The sequence below is a fragment of the Sciurus vulgaris genome (genome assembly GCF_902686455.1).
Source record: "Sciurus vulgaris genome assembly, chromosome: 6".
NCBI classification, from domain to species: Eukaryota; Metazoa; Chordata; class Mammalia; order Rodentia; family Sciuridae; genus Sciurus; species Sciurus vulgaris.
In genome coordinates, this window is record NC_136466.1 from 113,008,022 (window position 1) to 113,026,652 (window position 18,631).

An 18,631-nucleotide genomic window follows, 5' to 3' on the forward strand; every position below is an offset into this window, starting at 1 on the left:
TCTCATGGGAGACAGCAGTATGTGGGAAAGGTCAGGCAGGCTGTTGAATTCAAAGGCCAAAGCAGGTTTACAGGGAGTCTTTCTACTTTTTGAGCTTCAGTTGGTTAGCAGCTTCCTGTCCATTATCACTTCAGCTGGTTTGGGGCTCATCCTGTTTTCTTTGTTGAAGAAAAGACTGAAGATCCCTGGCAGAGACTATGCAGAGCCATATGTCCATTAAGATAACTTAAGTTAAGATAGGTTTGGAGACACATAAGGAATGAGTGAAAAATAAGACCCCTGGGTCTTGTGGGGAAAGAAGACTAAGTCCAATTTTAGTCTTGTAAGAATCTTGGGTCATTCGATGGGAATGACAAACAAAATCTATTCTTTTTACTAAGATATGTGAGTGAGGTCAAATATGTTGGCAAAAGCCAGTTGGAATCATGGTTGCTAAGGACTCGGGGGGAAATGGAGATTTATTGTTTAATGGATACAGAATTTCCCTTGTGCAAAATGAAAGGATTATGCAGCTAGATGGTTGTGATCATTATACAATCATATGAATGTACCTAATACCACTGAACTATATACTTAATAATGGTCAAAATGGTAAATTTTATGTTACGAATATTTTACCACAATAAAAACATGAAAAAAGAAGCCAATATAGAGCTGGAATCAGGAACTCATTATCACATTACTGGATTCAGATGTCTGGACTCTGAATCCAGACAACTGGAGTACCAATGTTAGGGAGATGAGTATTGGTAGGAAGGAATGAGGCCAGCCCTGAAGAAGGTAGAAGGGCTAGTTCCTCAAGGCTCTGTCTTCCTGAGCTCAGGACAGCATAGGTTATTTTGTGAGGAGATAGAGAGGTTGCAGGTTGGGCCTAATATTACCCTCCTCTGTGAAGGCCAGTGTCTTCTCCAGAGCATCACAATGGATTTCAGCCTCCTGCAGTTACTAAGGACCTGTGTTACAAAGCCCATCTGGGTTCTGAGACTGTAAACAAAGGTTTAGCAGTTAACATCTAGCTGGGCTTCTTTCAGCCAAAGATTTAGAGAGGGGTGTAAGGGCAAAAAGGAAGGGGAACAAAGAACAATTTCAAGGGGTTCCCTGTTATAGTCTATCAGTGCATCATTGGGTCTCACATCTTTGTTTGTATAAAAGTGTTGTGGAGGTCACAAAATAGATTTGATAGAAAAGACAAAGCTATCTTCATAGCACTACCCTCTTGCCTTGATTCTTATCAACTGAAAGTATGGAGCTCCTGTTTACTTGCCAGAGTTAGTAAAAATCCTCTTAGGCCAGGAGGGAACTCCAGATGCTGGCAAGAACAATTTTATTAGGAGGAGGCTTTTTAAAGAGAATGGATTTAACTGGGCACAAGAGACTTTGGATGGGCTGGAGACATGCAGGACATTGGGAAATCTTTTGAGGTTTCTCTCAGTCCCATAGCCCTGGAAATCACTGTGCTCTCAACAGGAGAGAGATTATAGCAGCCAGAATCTATAGGTAAAGTAGTCTAGATATTTTGAATCTACTGCAAACTTCCATCTGATGATCAAAACTAAATACTTCGACTAAAATGTTTGAGGAGGGAGGTAAATAGAAAGGAAGGCCTCGCCAGCTGTTCATATATTGGTTGGGCATTTATAAGAATTTGGTGCTTACAATGTTGGGTTGGTTCCAGCTACAGATATTAGGAAATATCCAGTGGTCTCTCTCTTTTTTTTTTTTTTTTTTTTTTCTTTTTTCTTCATTTATTTTTCTTTTTTTATCTAGTGGTCTCAGGAAGACTTGGAAGGCAAATGCAAAGAAGTTTCCTGTTTGGGTGGGGTGGAAATAATAAGCACAAGGGAATTTAAGAAGACATACATTTTCTCATATCCCTCAGTGTAATGTACAAAGCTGCTCCCCCGCCCTTTCCGATGCAGCCATTTCCCCACCTCCCAACGCCTGTCAGTCTGTGAACATCCTAGCTAGCTATTGGTTCATCAGTAGCTTACAAGTATCCTTCTCCGTTATTGGTCCCCTGTTAGCCCAGCAGAATTCAACTGCTTAAGGGTAGCTACCCCTGCCACCTTTTCTCTCTTGCTTTTCTCTCGCCTGACTCACTTTTCTCTCTCTTCCTCACTTTTCCACTCTTTCTTGTGCCTGCCCTTTTTCTTTCCCTTTCTTTTCCTCTCATTTTCTCTCTTACCCTGCAGTGAGACACTCTGTTTGCTTAATAAATCCTCTTATGTGATTCCCCGAGTCCGGCGTGGTTTCTGTGGGACTCCTTACACTCAGTATCCACAGGGGATTGGTTCCAGGACTTCCTTGGATGACAAAATCTACAGCTGCTCAAGTTCTTATATAAAATGGTATAGTATTTGCATACAATTTACATATATCCTCCTGGATACTTTAAATCACCTCTGCATTACTTATAATGTAATTGTCATACAATTGCTATGTAGTTGTCATACTATATTGTTAGGGAATAATGACTGTACATAGTTAGTACAGATATTTTTCCCCCCAAATACTTTGGATATCCAAGTGGTTGAATATACAGATGTGAAACCCACAGATACAAAGGCCCAACTACATAGACCTGAGGCAACATTTAGCTAAACGTGTGATCTGCAATATGTATGAAGAATTCACCCAGTGCCATACTCCTCACCCACATCAGGGCCAAAGGTTCATGCTGAAGTAGCTCTCAGTGCTTTTGACCCCATTCCACAGATTCTTTCCCCCTGAAATCTCTAGTAATTCAGGGTTTCACCTTATGCTGGGATTATGTTGTAAATTCCTCATCCCAAGTAAGGAAAAATTTGTGGGATGTGGATGTGCACAAGAGAAATTGTGGCACTTTGTCCAGGTTTCCCTGGGTGGCGTCTCAAGGATGCCTATGATAAACAATAGTCGCGTGTGACTTTGGGTGTCTGTTTACGATTTTTTGCTGAGTTAGATAACCCTAGCTCTAAACTTAGAAATTAAAAAAAAAAATTATTAAACAATTTCAGCCCCTCAAACTTGTTTACATGCAAAAAAATGTTTAAAGATGAAATGCACTAAGTTAAAACATTAGGTTAAATACTCGTTGAAAATTAATGAAAAAAGGAACAAGATGTAAGCTCGAGGACGAGGACAAGGGCGGTGGCCAAACAGAAGTGGGACAAAGGGAGCCCGAAGCAAACTTTATATTGGAATTTGGCTCTTAAGCGAAATTCCCAGCCCTCCAGGTTAAAGGTCAGGGTGGAGAGCTGGAGAAAATGGCCCATGGCCCCGAGTGCCCAGGGTCTTTATAGGCCGGAATAGGTGGGGGAAGGCTTGAGGGTTTAGTGTTCCCCTGGGGTTGGCTGGGGACTCCCACTGATTGATAGGTGGTTGCAAGACACCACTAGGGTTTATCTGCAGCCTCTGATTGGTTGTTCTTCGGCGCCTTGGTGGTCTGCCTGATGCCCTGGCTCTCTGCTTGCCATGGGTCACCAGTCATCCTGCTCCCTCCCGAGCAGCTGCTCAAATCCCGACCTGACACAAGAATCCTGTATCCTCCTTATTTTAATTAGGAAATAAAATCAGCATGGTGATCTGTCCCACTCCTTGTTGCTGAAAGCTCCATCCTTGTCCCTGATGACAAGCCAATAATAAGGACACTGTTTTGAAAAAAAAGGAAAAAGAAGAATTATTGCTTTGCTAGCAAAGGAGAAACACAGGGGATTCCTGTCCCAGAGACAAGAACAGGGGGCTTTTAAAGAGGTGACTCAAAGGCTACATTCCACATGTTTTCTGTTGGAGTTGTAATCACTTGTACATTTGGTAGATGGTCATTTCTGAGACCTTCTGGTACCATACCTCCCCAAAGTCTGGATTACTTCGTTCCTATGGTGGGTGTGTACTCAGGGTCAGATAAATCTGCCTAAAATGGGGAAGAAAAGTAATCCTGTTTCCCCTGAGACTTGGGAGGGGGAGAGATTAGGGAGGAACTGGGAGAGAAGAGAAAGAAACCACCATTTAAAAACTCAGTTGCAGTGGCAGAGCAGCAAGGGCTGTATTCAGAGCACAAAGTGGACCACTGTGACAGCCGGAAGCCTGGGGCTCTATCACCAGTCAGTTAACCTTCCTGGCTGAAAAGTGCCTTCCAAATGAGGGAAGTCCTATGAGACTGTGCTGGACAGAGGCCTACTCAAACAAATTAAAATGGGTTCGGTGGTTAAAACAATAACATAAGACACAAGAAGTTTAAGGAAAGAACTGAAAGAAGGAAATAAAGAGGAGAGACGGCTCAAGAGCAACACACTTTTATACAGGACAAGCCTGTGGAGGGAGGCCTAGTGGAGAATGAGACCCCACTTATAGCCTGGGGAAGTGGGAAGGGAGAATTAAGGAAGGGTCTTCTCATGTGTTTTCAGGATCTCATTCCCAGATAACAATTTCCTTTCTCATGAAGACAAAGTGTTTGGGGTTTCTCTACACGATAATGGAGTATTGGTGGGGTTTAGGACAGGCTGAGTCAGAGTAACCTTGAGGTGACTGTTGTTCTAAGACAGAGACTGTTTCAAAATACCGTTGCCTGTGTCAACTTCTTCCTAACAAGAGGAAACTATTCTTTGAAAAAAAAAAAATACATAAGTCTTTGCAATTCCTGTTGTTATTTTACCTAATAACATGTACTAGTTGGAAGAAAAGATTTATATTTCATTTTACTATGACCTCATCTTAATTTATGCTACCTTTTGATGTACTTATAAGATAGTAAACATTCTTATTTTGTGTGCTTCGGCTTTTACATTTTTTCTTGATGATTACATTTTTAAAGGGCATCCAAAGTTCAAAGTCATAGCTATTTTCTTGGAGAGGAAGATGCTTCATCTGTAGTAACTGCAGCTTTCTCAGACTTGCAAACTAGGTAAAGATAGAAGATTGACTACCTTACTAAGCAGCATTGCTTCTGATAAAAGGACCACTAATTAGTGCATTGTGTCTGGGGTGGGAGGAGCTAAAGATGAATTGTAAATACCAGAGGAAGCCAGACTGTGGGTTTTTCTTGTGCATAGTGACTGTTTTAACCAGCAACTTACCTTGTGGGGGGCCTGGAAGGTGCATCTAAGGGATGGTTATAATAAATATTTGTTCCTGTGTGGCATGAGCCTTCTAAGCCAAGGTGGCTGCCACACTCATGCAATATGGCTTTTACAACTAAGTCACTTTGCAACTAAACTCTCATCTGAAGGGCCAAAGACAACAACTCCTGGGCAGCTGCATGGACCATGGTATGAAGAGGCACTGCTGACCCCAATAAGTTGTAGTTCCTGTCCTACATCTTCTGAGTAGTTTGCTGCCTTACATGGCCTGTGATGATTGCATGAGTCTCAAGTATTTAGTTGAACCTAAAATGATCCCCTAGTTTAAATTACTCTCATAGTTCTGTGACATAGGGGTGTTGCTTTAAGGAAACCCTTCAGTGACATGACAGACACCCAACCCAAACTATTTTAAGAAAAGAAAAAAAAAAAAGACTATTGATTCAGTCACTGCAGTCATGAATGGCTCAGGTATGTCTGAATCCAGGAACTCAAATGATATCTTCAGAGCTCTTTATCTTTTTCTGTTTTTCACTTTGCTTTCCACTTTGCTGGCTACTAATAGCTAAAATGATGACTCTAGAATGAAAATAATATGTGTCAGAGAGAGAGAGAGAGAGAGAAACAGACAGACACAGAGGGAAGAAGAAGAAAGGAAGGAAACCAACCCACAATTGACTGTGACTGGCTAGATGCGGCATGTGGCCATGATAACTTTGCTACATTTATAATGGAATCTTGTCATCTGTCTGTGAGGAAGCACCTCCTCTGATGCTTGGGAGGGTCTCTTCTGAACAGTGCTTCTCTTGTTACCATGAAACTGAGTCCATATTTTGAATGCCAGTCCTAAATCGAATCTGATTTGGGACCAGAGATCTTGTCATCTCCTCCTCTAATTAGTCTGAAATGCTATGACCAGAAGGACTGTGTTGACCACCTCGTTACCCTTAAAATGTTGCTGAGTATGTAAATAAATGCTAGAATCTGTGATTGATTTTCAGACAGGAAGAAAACCATTTCTTTTGGCAGCTGAAAGAGGCCACATTGAAATGATAGAAAAACTCATCTTCCTTAATCTGCATACTCTGGAAAAGGACAAGGTGAGCTGGACTTTGATTTCTTTGCTGAGAGGAGAGTAACAATTGGTGTGCAGATTTGGTGATGGCATTTCGGTCCACCCATAGATTTGGAGAATTACCCAGGTGAAATTCATTCAGGTTTGCTGTGGATTATCCAGATTGGCAGTTTTGTTCCATAAATACTTTGAAGTCAGTTGACTACATGGATATTTTCCCACCATCCACTGCAATGCTCTCCCTTCCTCCCCTGAGGTCTGCTGTGGATTCAAGTCTCACATAACTGGGGAGGGAAAACCCCCAGGGTTGACATCTGTATCTATATGAACATCTTCGATGATTTTCTTAGGAGAAATTTCTAGATGTGGAATTGTGGGTAAAGGGTTCTGCACGTTTAAAATTCTTTTGAAGCAGGCTGTGGTGATACATGCCTGTACTCCCAGCAGCTCAGGAGACCGAGCCAGGAGGATAGCAGGTTCAAAGCCAGCCTCGGTAACTTAGTGAGGCTGTAAGCAACCTAGTGAGATCCTGTCTCAAAATAAAAAATAAAAAGGGCTAGGAATGTGACTCAGTGGTACAGCATCCTTGGGTTCAATCTCTGGTACCATAAAAAATAAACAATAAATAATAAAATTAAGAAAATAAAATTCTTTTGATACATGTTACAAAAAAAAATTACCTCTGAGAAATCTTTTACTAGTTCACCTCGAATGGGTTAAGTGGAATTACTTTTGTTTTCCCACATTTTGCTAGCAAATTGATAAGAAAGGTAAAAAAGGAAAATAAATGATTTTTTTTCCTTACTCGTTCACATAGCTATGTCTTTTCACTTAAAAATACATAAATCTTAACTTAAAATTGTGGATAATGTGGCCCACATTCGGGACTACAGCTTTAACCAAAAAGAAAGCTTCCAGAAAACCCACTGCAGCCCTGCAGCCCTGACTATTGGAGTTGTGTGATCCTCAGCACAGGAGATGTACTACCCCCATTGTGTGTCTGTTGCAGGAAGGAAACACTGCCTTGCACCTGGCTGCGATGCATGGCCACAGTCCTGCAGTGCAGGTGCTGCTAACTCAGTGGCAGGAAGTCAATGAGACCAATGAGGTATGTGGAAATGCTCATTCCAGCTGGACTCAGGACTTAAATGGGGAAGGGTCAGAGGAACAGCTTCAAGAAAGGAATGGGAGGGTTGGGTTGTGGCCCAGAGGCAGAGCACTTGCCTAGCATGTAAGGCACTGGGTTCCATTCTTAGCACCACATATAAATAAATAAGTAAATAATAAATAAAAAAGGTCCATTGACAACTAAATAAATATTTTTTAAAAAAGGAAAGGAATGGGAGGAAGACAAAGATATTAGTGCCATGGCCTGTGAAAATGTGATGCTAAAAGATTTCTACTTTTTGACTCAATGTATCCCACAACACTTTGTTAATCCATTCCTTTATTCACCCACTCATTCAAAAAGTGATTTGTTTAGTAGACGAAGTCTGTGTTCTTATGCTAGAAGCCTGCAGGGCAAGGAAGGCATGCAAGAAAAATAATAATGTATTGGGCTACATGCAATTATAGATGTACCTGTAGCATGCCATGGGGACACAAAAGAAGATTATTTCAGAAATGACAGTCTTTGGGCTGGGGATATAGCTCAGTTGGTAGAGTGCTTGCCTTGCAAGCACAAGGTCCTGGGTTCAAATCCCCACCACCACACACACACACACAAAAATGACAGTCTTCACAGAGGAGGTGATGTATCATCTGGATCTTGGCATTTGAATGGACATTGGCAGGAGGGGCTTTGAGAAGGGCATGGGTGTAGAGTCTTTCAGAGAAGAGCCCAGTAAAGGAACTGATATGTGAAAGAGCATCGTTTGTCTTGGGATGGTTACTCTCAGATTGAGAATCAGGAGACTAGGAAAGGAAGCAGCTGAGCCAGATGAGGCAGATAAATGATGAAGGGCTCTGCTTACCAGAGAGGCTTTGGCTTTGACCTATTGCCAGGAGAGATCTTGAAGGGTTTTAAAAGTGAAGAAGGATGGAAACCATCTTGGGTGTAGCAGCTAACTATGAACTGTGAACTATGACACAAAAAAGCTTTCTTAGCCCCTAGAATATTTATTTTACGCTTCTTGAAAGAGGTGTTTAGACTTTCATCTTATATTTAAAAAAATCATACACCTATATGGGAAAAATAAGTAAATAAGTTGTTTAAATATTCCTTAACTTCAGGTTGACTTTGATTCTTCTAAATCACTTTCTCATGCAGAACCATTTTGCCATTGCCTTCAAAGGTGTGTGTGATGCTGTGTTTGTGTGTCGTGTCCACATAATAAGAATGACCCACCTTATCTCTGAGGTTTTCTTCTAGGCCACCAACACCCATTCTGAAATAATGCACATGCTCCAACAATGACAGCTACCTCATGTCTGCCATCTGCTTTACTGAGATTGTGAGATGAATCTCAATTTCAGATATTCACATGTGAAATAATGTATGTCAGAAATGATGGAGTGTGATCATACAAATAGCAACTGTGGACAACATAATGAAAATTGAAGGCTATACATGTGAGCATGATGATGCCTGGGAGAAGTCACTGTTCCATTTGGTCCAGAGATACCCACCCAGGAGGGTCCCATGCATCCCTGGACCTTGGGACACAAAGATTAAAAGTAGGACTCTGGTTGCCTGAGTCTACCCTGGATCTGCCACTATCTACTTGGATGGTCCTGGGCACATTACATAGGTCCTCTCAGCCTCCATTTCCTCATCTGTAAAGTAGCCTTGTAGGAAGATAATGAGGTTTGAATGGAAAGTCTGTGTCGTACACTTAATACAGGGAATAGTGCTGAGCACACTGTGTAAACCAAGTGGAATTTATTCTTTTCATTGATGTTGTCATAGGTAGAAAAAGTGGGATAATGGTTGCCGTAGGTATGTGTAATATGCATTATTATGAAGCATATTTCTTCTCTTCCAGTTCTTGGGAGAATGTAAGCCAGGCATTCAGCCAAGGATCACAGAAAAAAATAGAGCCTTTATTTATTTATCATTGTGTGTGTTCACTCTTGTCTGACCACTTGGCATAATGATGATCAAGTTTAGTTGGTTTAAATTACTTAAAGAAGATTCCAGGTGTTTTAGTCGACTTTTTCACACTGTGACCAAAAGACCTGACAAAAACAATTTTAGAGAAGAAGTTTATTTGGTGCTCACAGTTTCAGAGATCTCATCTGCAGACAACTGACTGTTGCTCTGGGCCCGTAGTGAGGCAGAACATGATGGTGGAAGGGTATGGGGGAGGAAAGCAGTTCAGGACATGGCAACAAGGAAACAGAGAGAGCTCCACTCAGCAGGGACAAAATAAACCCTAAAGGGATACCCCTAGTCATCTACCTCCTCCAGCCAGACCCTACCTGCTTACAATGACCACCCAATCTGTGGATCAATTCATTGATTAGGTTAAGCTTGTCATAACCCAACCATTTTACCTCTGAGAATTCTTGCATTGGCAACACATGAGCTTTTGAGAGACTATGCATTCATGACTATGGAGCTTGTTTGACCTGGTCACCTCCTGAAGGCTCCCACCTCTGAACATTATTGCATTCAGGATTAGACTTCAATATGAATTTTGGAAGAACCAAACATTCAAGTCATAGCAGAAATCAATATCTATAGTTGTAGGATTGAATACAAATCTTACTTTATCTTACTCATATTCACTCTGATCAAGTACTTTACCACTGGAATGTGTGCACATGAATTTCATCCACCTTTTAGCTATTTTAGAGTCAAGATACATTGGGGAGAACTCAAAGTCCAACACACTTTAATTGCAGATTAGGATAAGTTTCAGTTGCCCAAGTAAAAGTGTACAGTGATAATATTATCCTTTTGAATAAGACCTGTTAATATTCATATGTCATTGCAGTCTGTTTCCTGTTCTAAGCTCTTGCCAGATCAGTTAGGGTAGCCCATAATATCATGCTCCAGAGCAGTGGTCTCCAAACATTCTTGGTAGCAAACTCACATCAAAAAAGAAAGTTCAGGCATGCCCCTATTATGTACATTTATAATTTAATTAATGTATTATAAAACATGCCATAACTAGAATTTTTTTAAAAAGTAAACATAAATAGCAGTTTTACATTTTCTCCACACTGAAAGGAATTATCTTATATTCATCTGACTTTTGCCCTTTCAGTTTCCTTTGTGTGTGTGTGTGTGTGTGTGTGTGTGTGTGTGTATGTGTATGTGTATGTGTGTGTGTATATATATAAGCAGCTGCCCAGAATTTATTTAAGTAATCTTTGAGGCTCTTGGACATTTAGTTTATTTCAATTTTTTATGTTATCAAGAACCTCTTTGAGGAGCGGAAGAGATGGCTCCTCTTGGAGAGCGCTCACCTAGCATACGCAAGAACCTCTTTGTATATAAACCTTAGTTTGAATTTCTTACTCTTTCTTTTCAGTATGTTCTTAGAGATAGATTTTTGGGTCAAAGATATGAATATTACTAGGCCCAGTGGTGCATGCCTGTAATCCCAGTGGCTCAGGAGGCTGAGGCAGGAGGATGGTGAGTTCAAAGCTGGCCTTAGCAACTTAGCAAGGCCCTAAGCAACTAAGTGAGATTCTCTAAGTAAAATATAAAAAAAAAAGGGGGGGGGGGGCTGGAGATGGCTCTGGGTTAAATTCCTGGTTAAATAAGAAAAGAAAAGAAAAAAAAAAAAGAACAGAAAAAGATGAACATTGATTAGACTCTTGATACAGTAAAGAGGTTAATTCCTTCTTTTCCCTTTTTTTTTTTTTTTTTTTTTGCAAATGTTTTTCCTTTTGGAGTTTGCCTTTCAGCATCTGTTTTTCCTGGAAAAATGAGAAGACAGATTATGAGGAGTGATTCCTTTTTACATAGACAGCTGACCTTAGGCACTATGATGTAGTGGTCCCACCTTATGGGATGGGAACACTGGTTCTGTGCTCCTGCCTCCCTGTTAACATGATTGTTAATGCCTAATCAGCTACAGGTACAACCTATGGGCTTACAAATGCACTTGTTAAGCAGAATAATGTTTTAGGGATAAATGGTTAGGAAGTGGGGAGGGCATTCTGCATTTCTTTCATGTTTTTAGGAAAAGATTTTGTATGAGGAAGCAATTATTGTGTGAGACCAGTTATTTCATTTTCCTCTGTTTTGGTCTAAACCAAAGTCTTAACTTTTTCCACTTGTGTTTATAAGTTTCAGAAAACTGGAGTACCGAGATTACTTTATAAAAGACTAATATTACTTTTTAATTATGTGTAATCTGAACTCCTTTTCTGACATTTCTTCTACCTTACTGTCACTGGATTCTAGTAATATAGAATCTAGGTCTGTTTGTATCATTTTCTTCCCTTCTTTTTTCGTGTTGTTCATGTATCTTCCCCTCTAGCAGTGCAGATCTGAGGTATTGCAGTTTCCCCCCTATAGGCTTATAGTGACCCTATAGGTTTCCTAAACCTTCTCTTTAAGGGGGACAATATGCAACCCTAAACCAAATAGCCCCTATGAGGATGTTAACAATGTTGTCATAGTAAGCAGAATGAGTTCAACTATTATCTACAGTATAACAAATAGATTTGAAATAAGGTCTGCAGTTTCTAATGGAGGACAAAGAGGATGGGGAGGAGTGTAGGATGTAGCTGTTAATGAGATAAGAAAAGAATATATAGAAGTTCTAGATAATAGAAAGAGTGAGAGTGTAATCAAAAGAAGTTGGTTGTTAACATGTGAAAAGGGAGAAAGAGACTCTGAGGGAACAGGTAAACAAAAGGAAAAGAGAGCAAGAAAAGTAAAGAAATAAAAACAAAATTTTTCAATAAGGAGAAAAAATAATCTACACTGTAACAGTCATAGTATTCAAACCTCCCAGTCTTCAGTAGCCTGATGCATGAGAGGTACCTGACAATGAGCTTTCCTCTCTAGCAGGCATCTCAGGATGGATTTGCCCCACCTGAAGATGGAAGATAAGGCTTCCAGGATTATCCACGAGGCTGCTCTGGCTTCCAAATGTGTTGGCAAATGGGGAGCTGCAGCTCCGGGTGTGGGCGTGGTTGACTGGAGGTCCTGGAGGCGGGTGCGGTTTTTTATGGCAGAGGTCCTGGAGGTGGGGTGTGGTCAGTCAGTCTGGGGGTCCTGGCAGCGGGGAGCAGTCAGTTGGTCTGAGGGCCCCGGAGGCAGGGAGTGGTCGGTTGGGCTGAGGGCTCCTGGAGATGGGGCTCAGTCAGTCTGGCCAGGGGTCCTACAGGTTCTGGTTGTCATCTCAAAATGGCGGCAGCTATGATAACTAAACCTGTAGGTACTGCGACAGTGAACTTCCAGGCAACAGCAGGCAGCTGGTGCTCCACTGGTGGCCTGCAGTCAGTCTTCTGGCTGCTCTCGGATGATTGGGAGGTGAACCTCGGAGGGTGGGTGATCGTTAGGTGAAAGGCAGGTGATGGACAGGCAAGAGGCAGGCAAATGGAGGCAAATAGTCGCTAGACAGTGAGCAATCTGCACTCAGGGGCTGGCAGACTGCAGGTGATTGCAATAGACAAATAGGGTAAACAGCAGGGAATCAATAAGCAGCAAAAACTGCCTCACCAAGAAACAGATATCCTCTGCTTGAAACCCGAGTTATAGAGCAACGAGGAATGCCGCCTCCCTCTAGTCCACCATCTTGAATCTCTCTAATATTACTTTTTAAACAACATGCAACATTTTAAGTCATTTGTAAAGATTAAAGCTGTACTTGGTACAAATATACTTCTAATTTTGTATGTTTCATTCTGCATTATATTTCCTTATTTCCAAGATTATCTTTCTTAAAAGACTGTTACTTTCTTGTGGGCAGGGTCTGTGTCCAATCCATCTTTCCAATCCTACTTCATATAGCCTAATAAGTGTTTGATAGAAAGATTAGTAGAGGTCAAGTATGAATGGTAGATGGAAAGTCTTAAAGGAGGCAGCATAACAGAGTAGGATTGTCAGCTTTGAAGTCAAACACTGGACTTATGTCCTGGCTTTGTCAGTTTTAATCTGAGGTTTAGTTTTCTTATCTGTAAAATGAAGATAATATTAACCCTGACCTCACAAGATTGTTGTATGATTTGGCTGTGCCAAAGCATGTCATCTTGGTAGTATAAAGTGGCACAGAGATACTCAATGATATGTCCATTTTAAAAAATTACCATACAAAAGATATAGAGAAAGCACACTGTTTCTCAAAGTGATTTAATTCCTCTGCAAGGGGCAATTAATTTTTAACTTATTTTTCCTTTTGTCAGAATGGAGAAACGCCATTCTTTTTGGCTGTTGAAGGAGGTCATGAAGAATGCAGCAAAGTGCTCCTGGCAGCAGGAAGTGATATCAATATTCCAAATAAAGTATGTGCCCTGGGCTGCGTTCACTTACACAGTGGGTGGGGGACTTAGAAGCTTCTTTGGTACTTCTGGCCCTTCATCGGTCACTCATTGTGTTCTTGTAGAATTAATATTTATAATATGTTTTGTTTGGGGTAAGAATGATTTACCTCTGACATTCTCCATTAACATCTCCTCAAAAGCAATGCCATTCCTTCAGTCATTTGGGGAAGGAATAAATGAAAATAGGGCAAAAGGAGCAAGTACTCGTCACCTCTTAAAGACAGATGCTTTTATTCTACTTTGTTTTCTCCATAGCAACTAACACATGCCTGTCTCATGCACCACAGATATTAAAAAAACAAAGTTTGTTGGGTGAAAACTCAAATGGTCAGCCTGGGGACTGAAGAACGCAGGCCTGCTTCTGCATACAGAATGCTTTTGTATTTAGTGATGATGCCATGAACCTTTGTAACTCTCAAGACTATTTTATTATCTTCACTTTTTTTTTAAGATTAGATAACTATATTTTGAAAAGCTAAGGAACTGTTTTAGTCAGCCTTTTTGCTCCTGTGACCAAAAGACCTGACAAGAACGATTTTAAAGGAGAAAAACTTTATTTGGCTCATGGTTTCAGAGGTCTCAGTCTATAGACAGCTGGCTCCATTGCTCTGGGTTCAAGGTGAGGCAGAACATCATGGCAGAAGAATGTGGTGGAGGAAAGCCACTCAGAACATGGCCACCAGAAAGCGGAGAGACCACTCCCTCACCACCGACAAAATACAAAATATAAACCCCAAGACTACACTCCCAGTGACCTATATCCTCCAGCCACACCCTACCTGCCACCCAGTTAATCCCAATCAGTGGATTAATGCACTGATTAGGTTAAGGCTCTCATAACCCAATCATTTCACTTTTGAACTTTCTTGCATTATCTCACACATGAGCTTTGGGGGGTTCCTCATATCTAAACCTTAACAGGAACTCATCCAGGATCATACAACTAGTCAATGGCAGTAAAAGGATTCGAACCTATCCTGACTCCAGTGCCTGCCCTTTTAACCACTGCAGTGGCCTTGTCCTCAGATAGTTTACTTTCTTTTTGTTTTCCAATTAATATTAAATTATAATGAAAATAACTCATGGCAAAAAACCTGAATAGTACCAAATGGTGTATGATAAAAAGTATCTTACTCCAACCCTACATCAGTTTCACTCCCTGAAACTAAAATCATTAATAGTTTATTTAGTCTTCCAGGAATTTTCCATGCATTCATGTGGAAAGTGTGACTTGACTAAATAAATGCATACTTGTACACACACCAATACCACATGAATGGTAGCATATATACTGATCTGTATCCTGTTTTATTTATTTATTTGCTTTTGGTTCTGGAGATTCAACCCAGCAATATTCTACCACTGAGCTACATACCTGGTCCTTTTTATATTTTATTTCCAGACAGGGTCTTGCTAAATTGCTGGGACTGGCTTCAAGCATGCAATCTTTCTGCTTCAGCCTCTCAATTCACTAGGATTACAGGTGTGTGCCACCACACCTGATTGTTGTTGTTGTTGTTGTTGTTATTTTAATTGCTGATATCTTAGGATTTTTGTATCAGCATAATGTGTAAACGGTTTCTTTTCAAAAGGTACAAAGTGCCAGGGAGGTGGCACACACCTGTAATCCCAGCGACTTCTAAGCTAGCCTCAGCAATAATGAGGTGCTAATTAACTCAGTGAAACTCTAAATAAAATACAAAATAGGACTGGGGATGTTGCTCAGTGGTGGAGTGACCCTGAGTTCAATCCCTGGTACCAAAAAAAAAAAAAAAAAAAAAAAAAAAAAAAAAGGTACAAAGTTAAATACTATTAAATACTAAAATCGAGAATAAAGTCCCAGGGCTGGAGTTGTGGCTCAGTGGTAGAGCACTTGCCTAGCTTGTGTGAGGCACTGGGTTCAGTTCTCAGCACTGCATATAAATAAATGAATAAAAATAAAGGTCTATTAGCAACTAAAAAAAGATAAAGTCCCAAACAGGTAATGTTTTATACCCTTGTAGTCTGCTGGTATTAGTATACTTTCATACAACCCTTTTGAAAAGCAGTTTGTCACTTTATTTTTACTTATGTATGGGAAATTATTTTAAAGGAATAATCTAAAAGTAGGGAAAAGCTAGCTACTTGTGTTAAGATAGATGATGAATTTATTATCATTAGCCAAAGAATTAGATACAACCTATAGATGCAATAGGATAAGGCTGAATAAAAAAATGGCATATCTATTTCTTGGAAAATTATGTAGCCATTAAAATTACAATGATAAATACTAAAAACATATTGCAATATAAGAATATCATAGAATGCTAATTTAAAATACTAATATATAGTACATAATAAAATAGTAATATAACAACATTAGATTTATACTTACATGGACAAGGATTGTTAAGAGAGAATAGAAAATGAAGATAGTAAGTTGCTTCTCATTGATGTTGAAAGTTTGTTGATGCAATAAAGAAACACAACATCAAGAATTTGTGGGGCCATGGAAGCTACAGCATGGAAGAGCTATGTTGCTTCTCAGTTGCTGTACAACCCCCTCTTCCCCTATCCACAATCTCCATCCACCCTCAAGTCCCAGGGAAGGCCACCCTGCTTAGTAAGACTCTCTTGGGCTCACTCCATTGTTCTGTACCTGTTCTCACATCTGTGCATAATTATTTTTCTCTCATAGAGATTTTGTTTTGTAATGATTTTCACGTGCATGGACACACATTCTCCCTACTTGACTGACTGCAGGATCCCCATTGTCCGTATCCTTATAGCCATGGCCTCAGCTACTTTGTTAATAGCCTCTAGACAGAAATTATCAGAAGTCCATTCATAGCTTTTACTAGCACTGGAATTTGAATGTGGTTTACCAGCTTGGCCCCCAAGCTCATGAAGAAATTTAATCACAAAATCTTATGTTAATGGCATTAACATAAGAGGGTGGAAATGTAATCTGACTATAATGTTTAGAGATGTGGTCTTTAGGAAGTGATTAGATTAGGTCACTAGGGTGATTGTATTCTGATGATTATTGTATCGTAGTAGCTTTATAAGAAGAGGGAGAGACCACATAGACTGAAATAAACACAAAGTTTTGCCATGATATGATAAAACCATGAGGGACCCTCACCAGAGCCTGCTCCATGTAATTTGGACATCTAACCTCAAAAATTTTGAGCTAAATACATCTCTTTTCTTTATAACTTTGCTTGCCTCGGGTTCTTAATTATAATAATGGAAAGTTGACTCATAGTTTCTTCTAGAGTTTCAGCTTAAGTTCATTAGCACATTTCCTAGATCAGTAACCACTGGTGCCACCATTACCTACCCATTTCTACCATCCCAGAGAAGATCGCAGGGAAACAAGTAGTGTGAAGCAAAAAGCCAGCAACATGGACACATGTGATCACAGATGTGTTGGACTTATTTTACTTTCACTTCTATATGTGTTTGATCCTGGAAATGTTTCACTTGGTGACACTGATTTGTCTTGGTTTCCAGGAGACTGCTTTTGTATTCTCTTACCCTCTCCCTATCACTAAGAGAGAGGGTACAGAGTTGAGTCATTTCTGAGGAGACAATTGGAGTAAGAATATGGATTTGGTTGATAGCAGGCTTCCTCCATTTGTGCTAGATTGGAGGGAATGCCTAGGCCTAGCTAACAGCCCTGGGTCCATTGAGGACTTTTGTAGACCCTAAGAATGCATATTTCTGAAGGCCCTACCTCACATTCTTTCAAATACATTTGAGTGCCCCCACATTCTGCTTTAAATAATTTTCTTTTTGCTGTTAATTACTCTAAAGGGCTCTTATATTTTTGCTTTTACAATTATTTGACCACAATAAACACCTAGTTTATGATTGATTCTGATTCCATGCATAACTGGGAATTGAAGGAGGTGAAAAAATGTAACCTATAAACAGCAGGGGATTGATAAGCAGCAAAAACTACCTCACCGAGAAACAGATATCCTCTGCTTGAAACCTGAGTTATGGAGTGAAAAGGAATGCAGCCTCCCTCTAGCCCACCATCTTAGATCTAGCTGTAACCTATAAATTGCTTACAAAATGCAATGAATATTTTATGAATATTACATTTAACAATCAATGAAGTATGAAGATGTTGCTTAAATATTTATTCACTTCAATTTTGTGGTTTTCTTTTGGTATCTTGGAACCAATGCATATATTTTTAGGTTTCACATATTCCTTTGTCTCTTAAAAAGTCTGTGGGCCCTACACATGTGCCTGTAGTGCCTCAGGGGTAGCATGCTGCAGACTCCCCCTGCTCCTCCTGCCATAGGAATCTGGCTTTGAGTCCTTGAGAAGTTTGTTTCTGCTTTAGGCCGCCTTGGATCTTCCCAGTGGGAACATTTTTGACCATTTTTTATATGTATATTTTTTAGTTGTAGGTGGACACAATACCTTTTATTTTTATTTTTTATTTTTATGTCGTGCTGAGAATTGAACCCAGGGCCTCAGGTATGCTAGGTGAGCACTCTACCACTGAGCCACAAACTCAGCCCCAATTTTTGGCCATTCTGATCAAAGTGTTCCCTTATTCAGAAGGGCTTTCTTGGTCACTCACTAGAAAACAGCCATCCAGTCATGCTTCTCATTGTAGCACTTTTAACTAGTTAATATCATTCTTTAAATAATATCCAGAATCTATTAAATACATTTATTTTTAAAACATTTTTTAGATGTTGATACAGACCTTTATTTTATTCATTTATTTATATGTGGTGCTGAGAACCAAATCCACTACCTCACACATGCTAGGCAAAGTGCTCTACCACTGAGCCACAACTCCAGCCCCCTATTAAATACATTTATTCTAGATTTCCTGAATTACTGATCTTCCAGTCTACCAATCTGGATCAATTGATTGTTCACTCCCATTGGAATGTAATATTAGAGCTCTTATCAAATTTGTTTACCAGGGCTGGAATTGTGGCTCAGTGTTAGAGCTTGCCTGGCATGTGTGAGGCACTGGGTTCTGTTCTCAGAACCACACATAAATAAATAAATAAAATAAAGATCCATTGACAACTAAAAA

At 40.0% G+C, this 18,631-nt stretch overlaps 1 protein-coding gene across 3 annotated transcripts in view; it reads left to right on the forward strand.

The window, feature by feature from the left end:
* Window positions 1-18,631, forward strand: part of ANKDD1B (ankyrin repeat and death domain containing 1B) — a gene marked incomplete at its 5' end in the record, with an annotated part of 89,753 nt that overhangs the window by 40,478 nt on the left and 30,644 nt on the right. For all 3 annotated transcript variants that reach the window (XM_079145219.1, XM_079145218.1, XM_079145220.1), the window contains 3 exons: window positions 6,059-6,157; window positions 7,142-7,240; window positions 13,441-13,539. In XM_079145219.1, coding sequence (XP_079001345.1) covers window positions 6,059-6,157; window positions 7,142-7,240; window positions 13,441-13,539 — 297 coding nt within the window. The remainder of the gene's footprint in view (window positions 1-6,058; window positions 6,158-7,141; window positions 7,241-13,440; window positions 13,540-18,631) is intronic.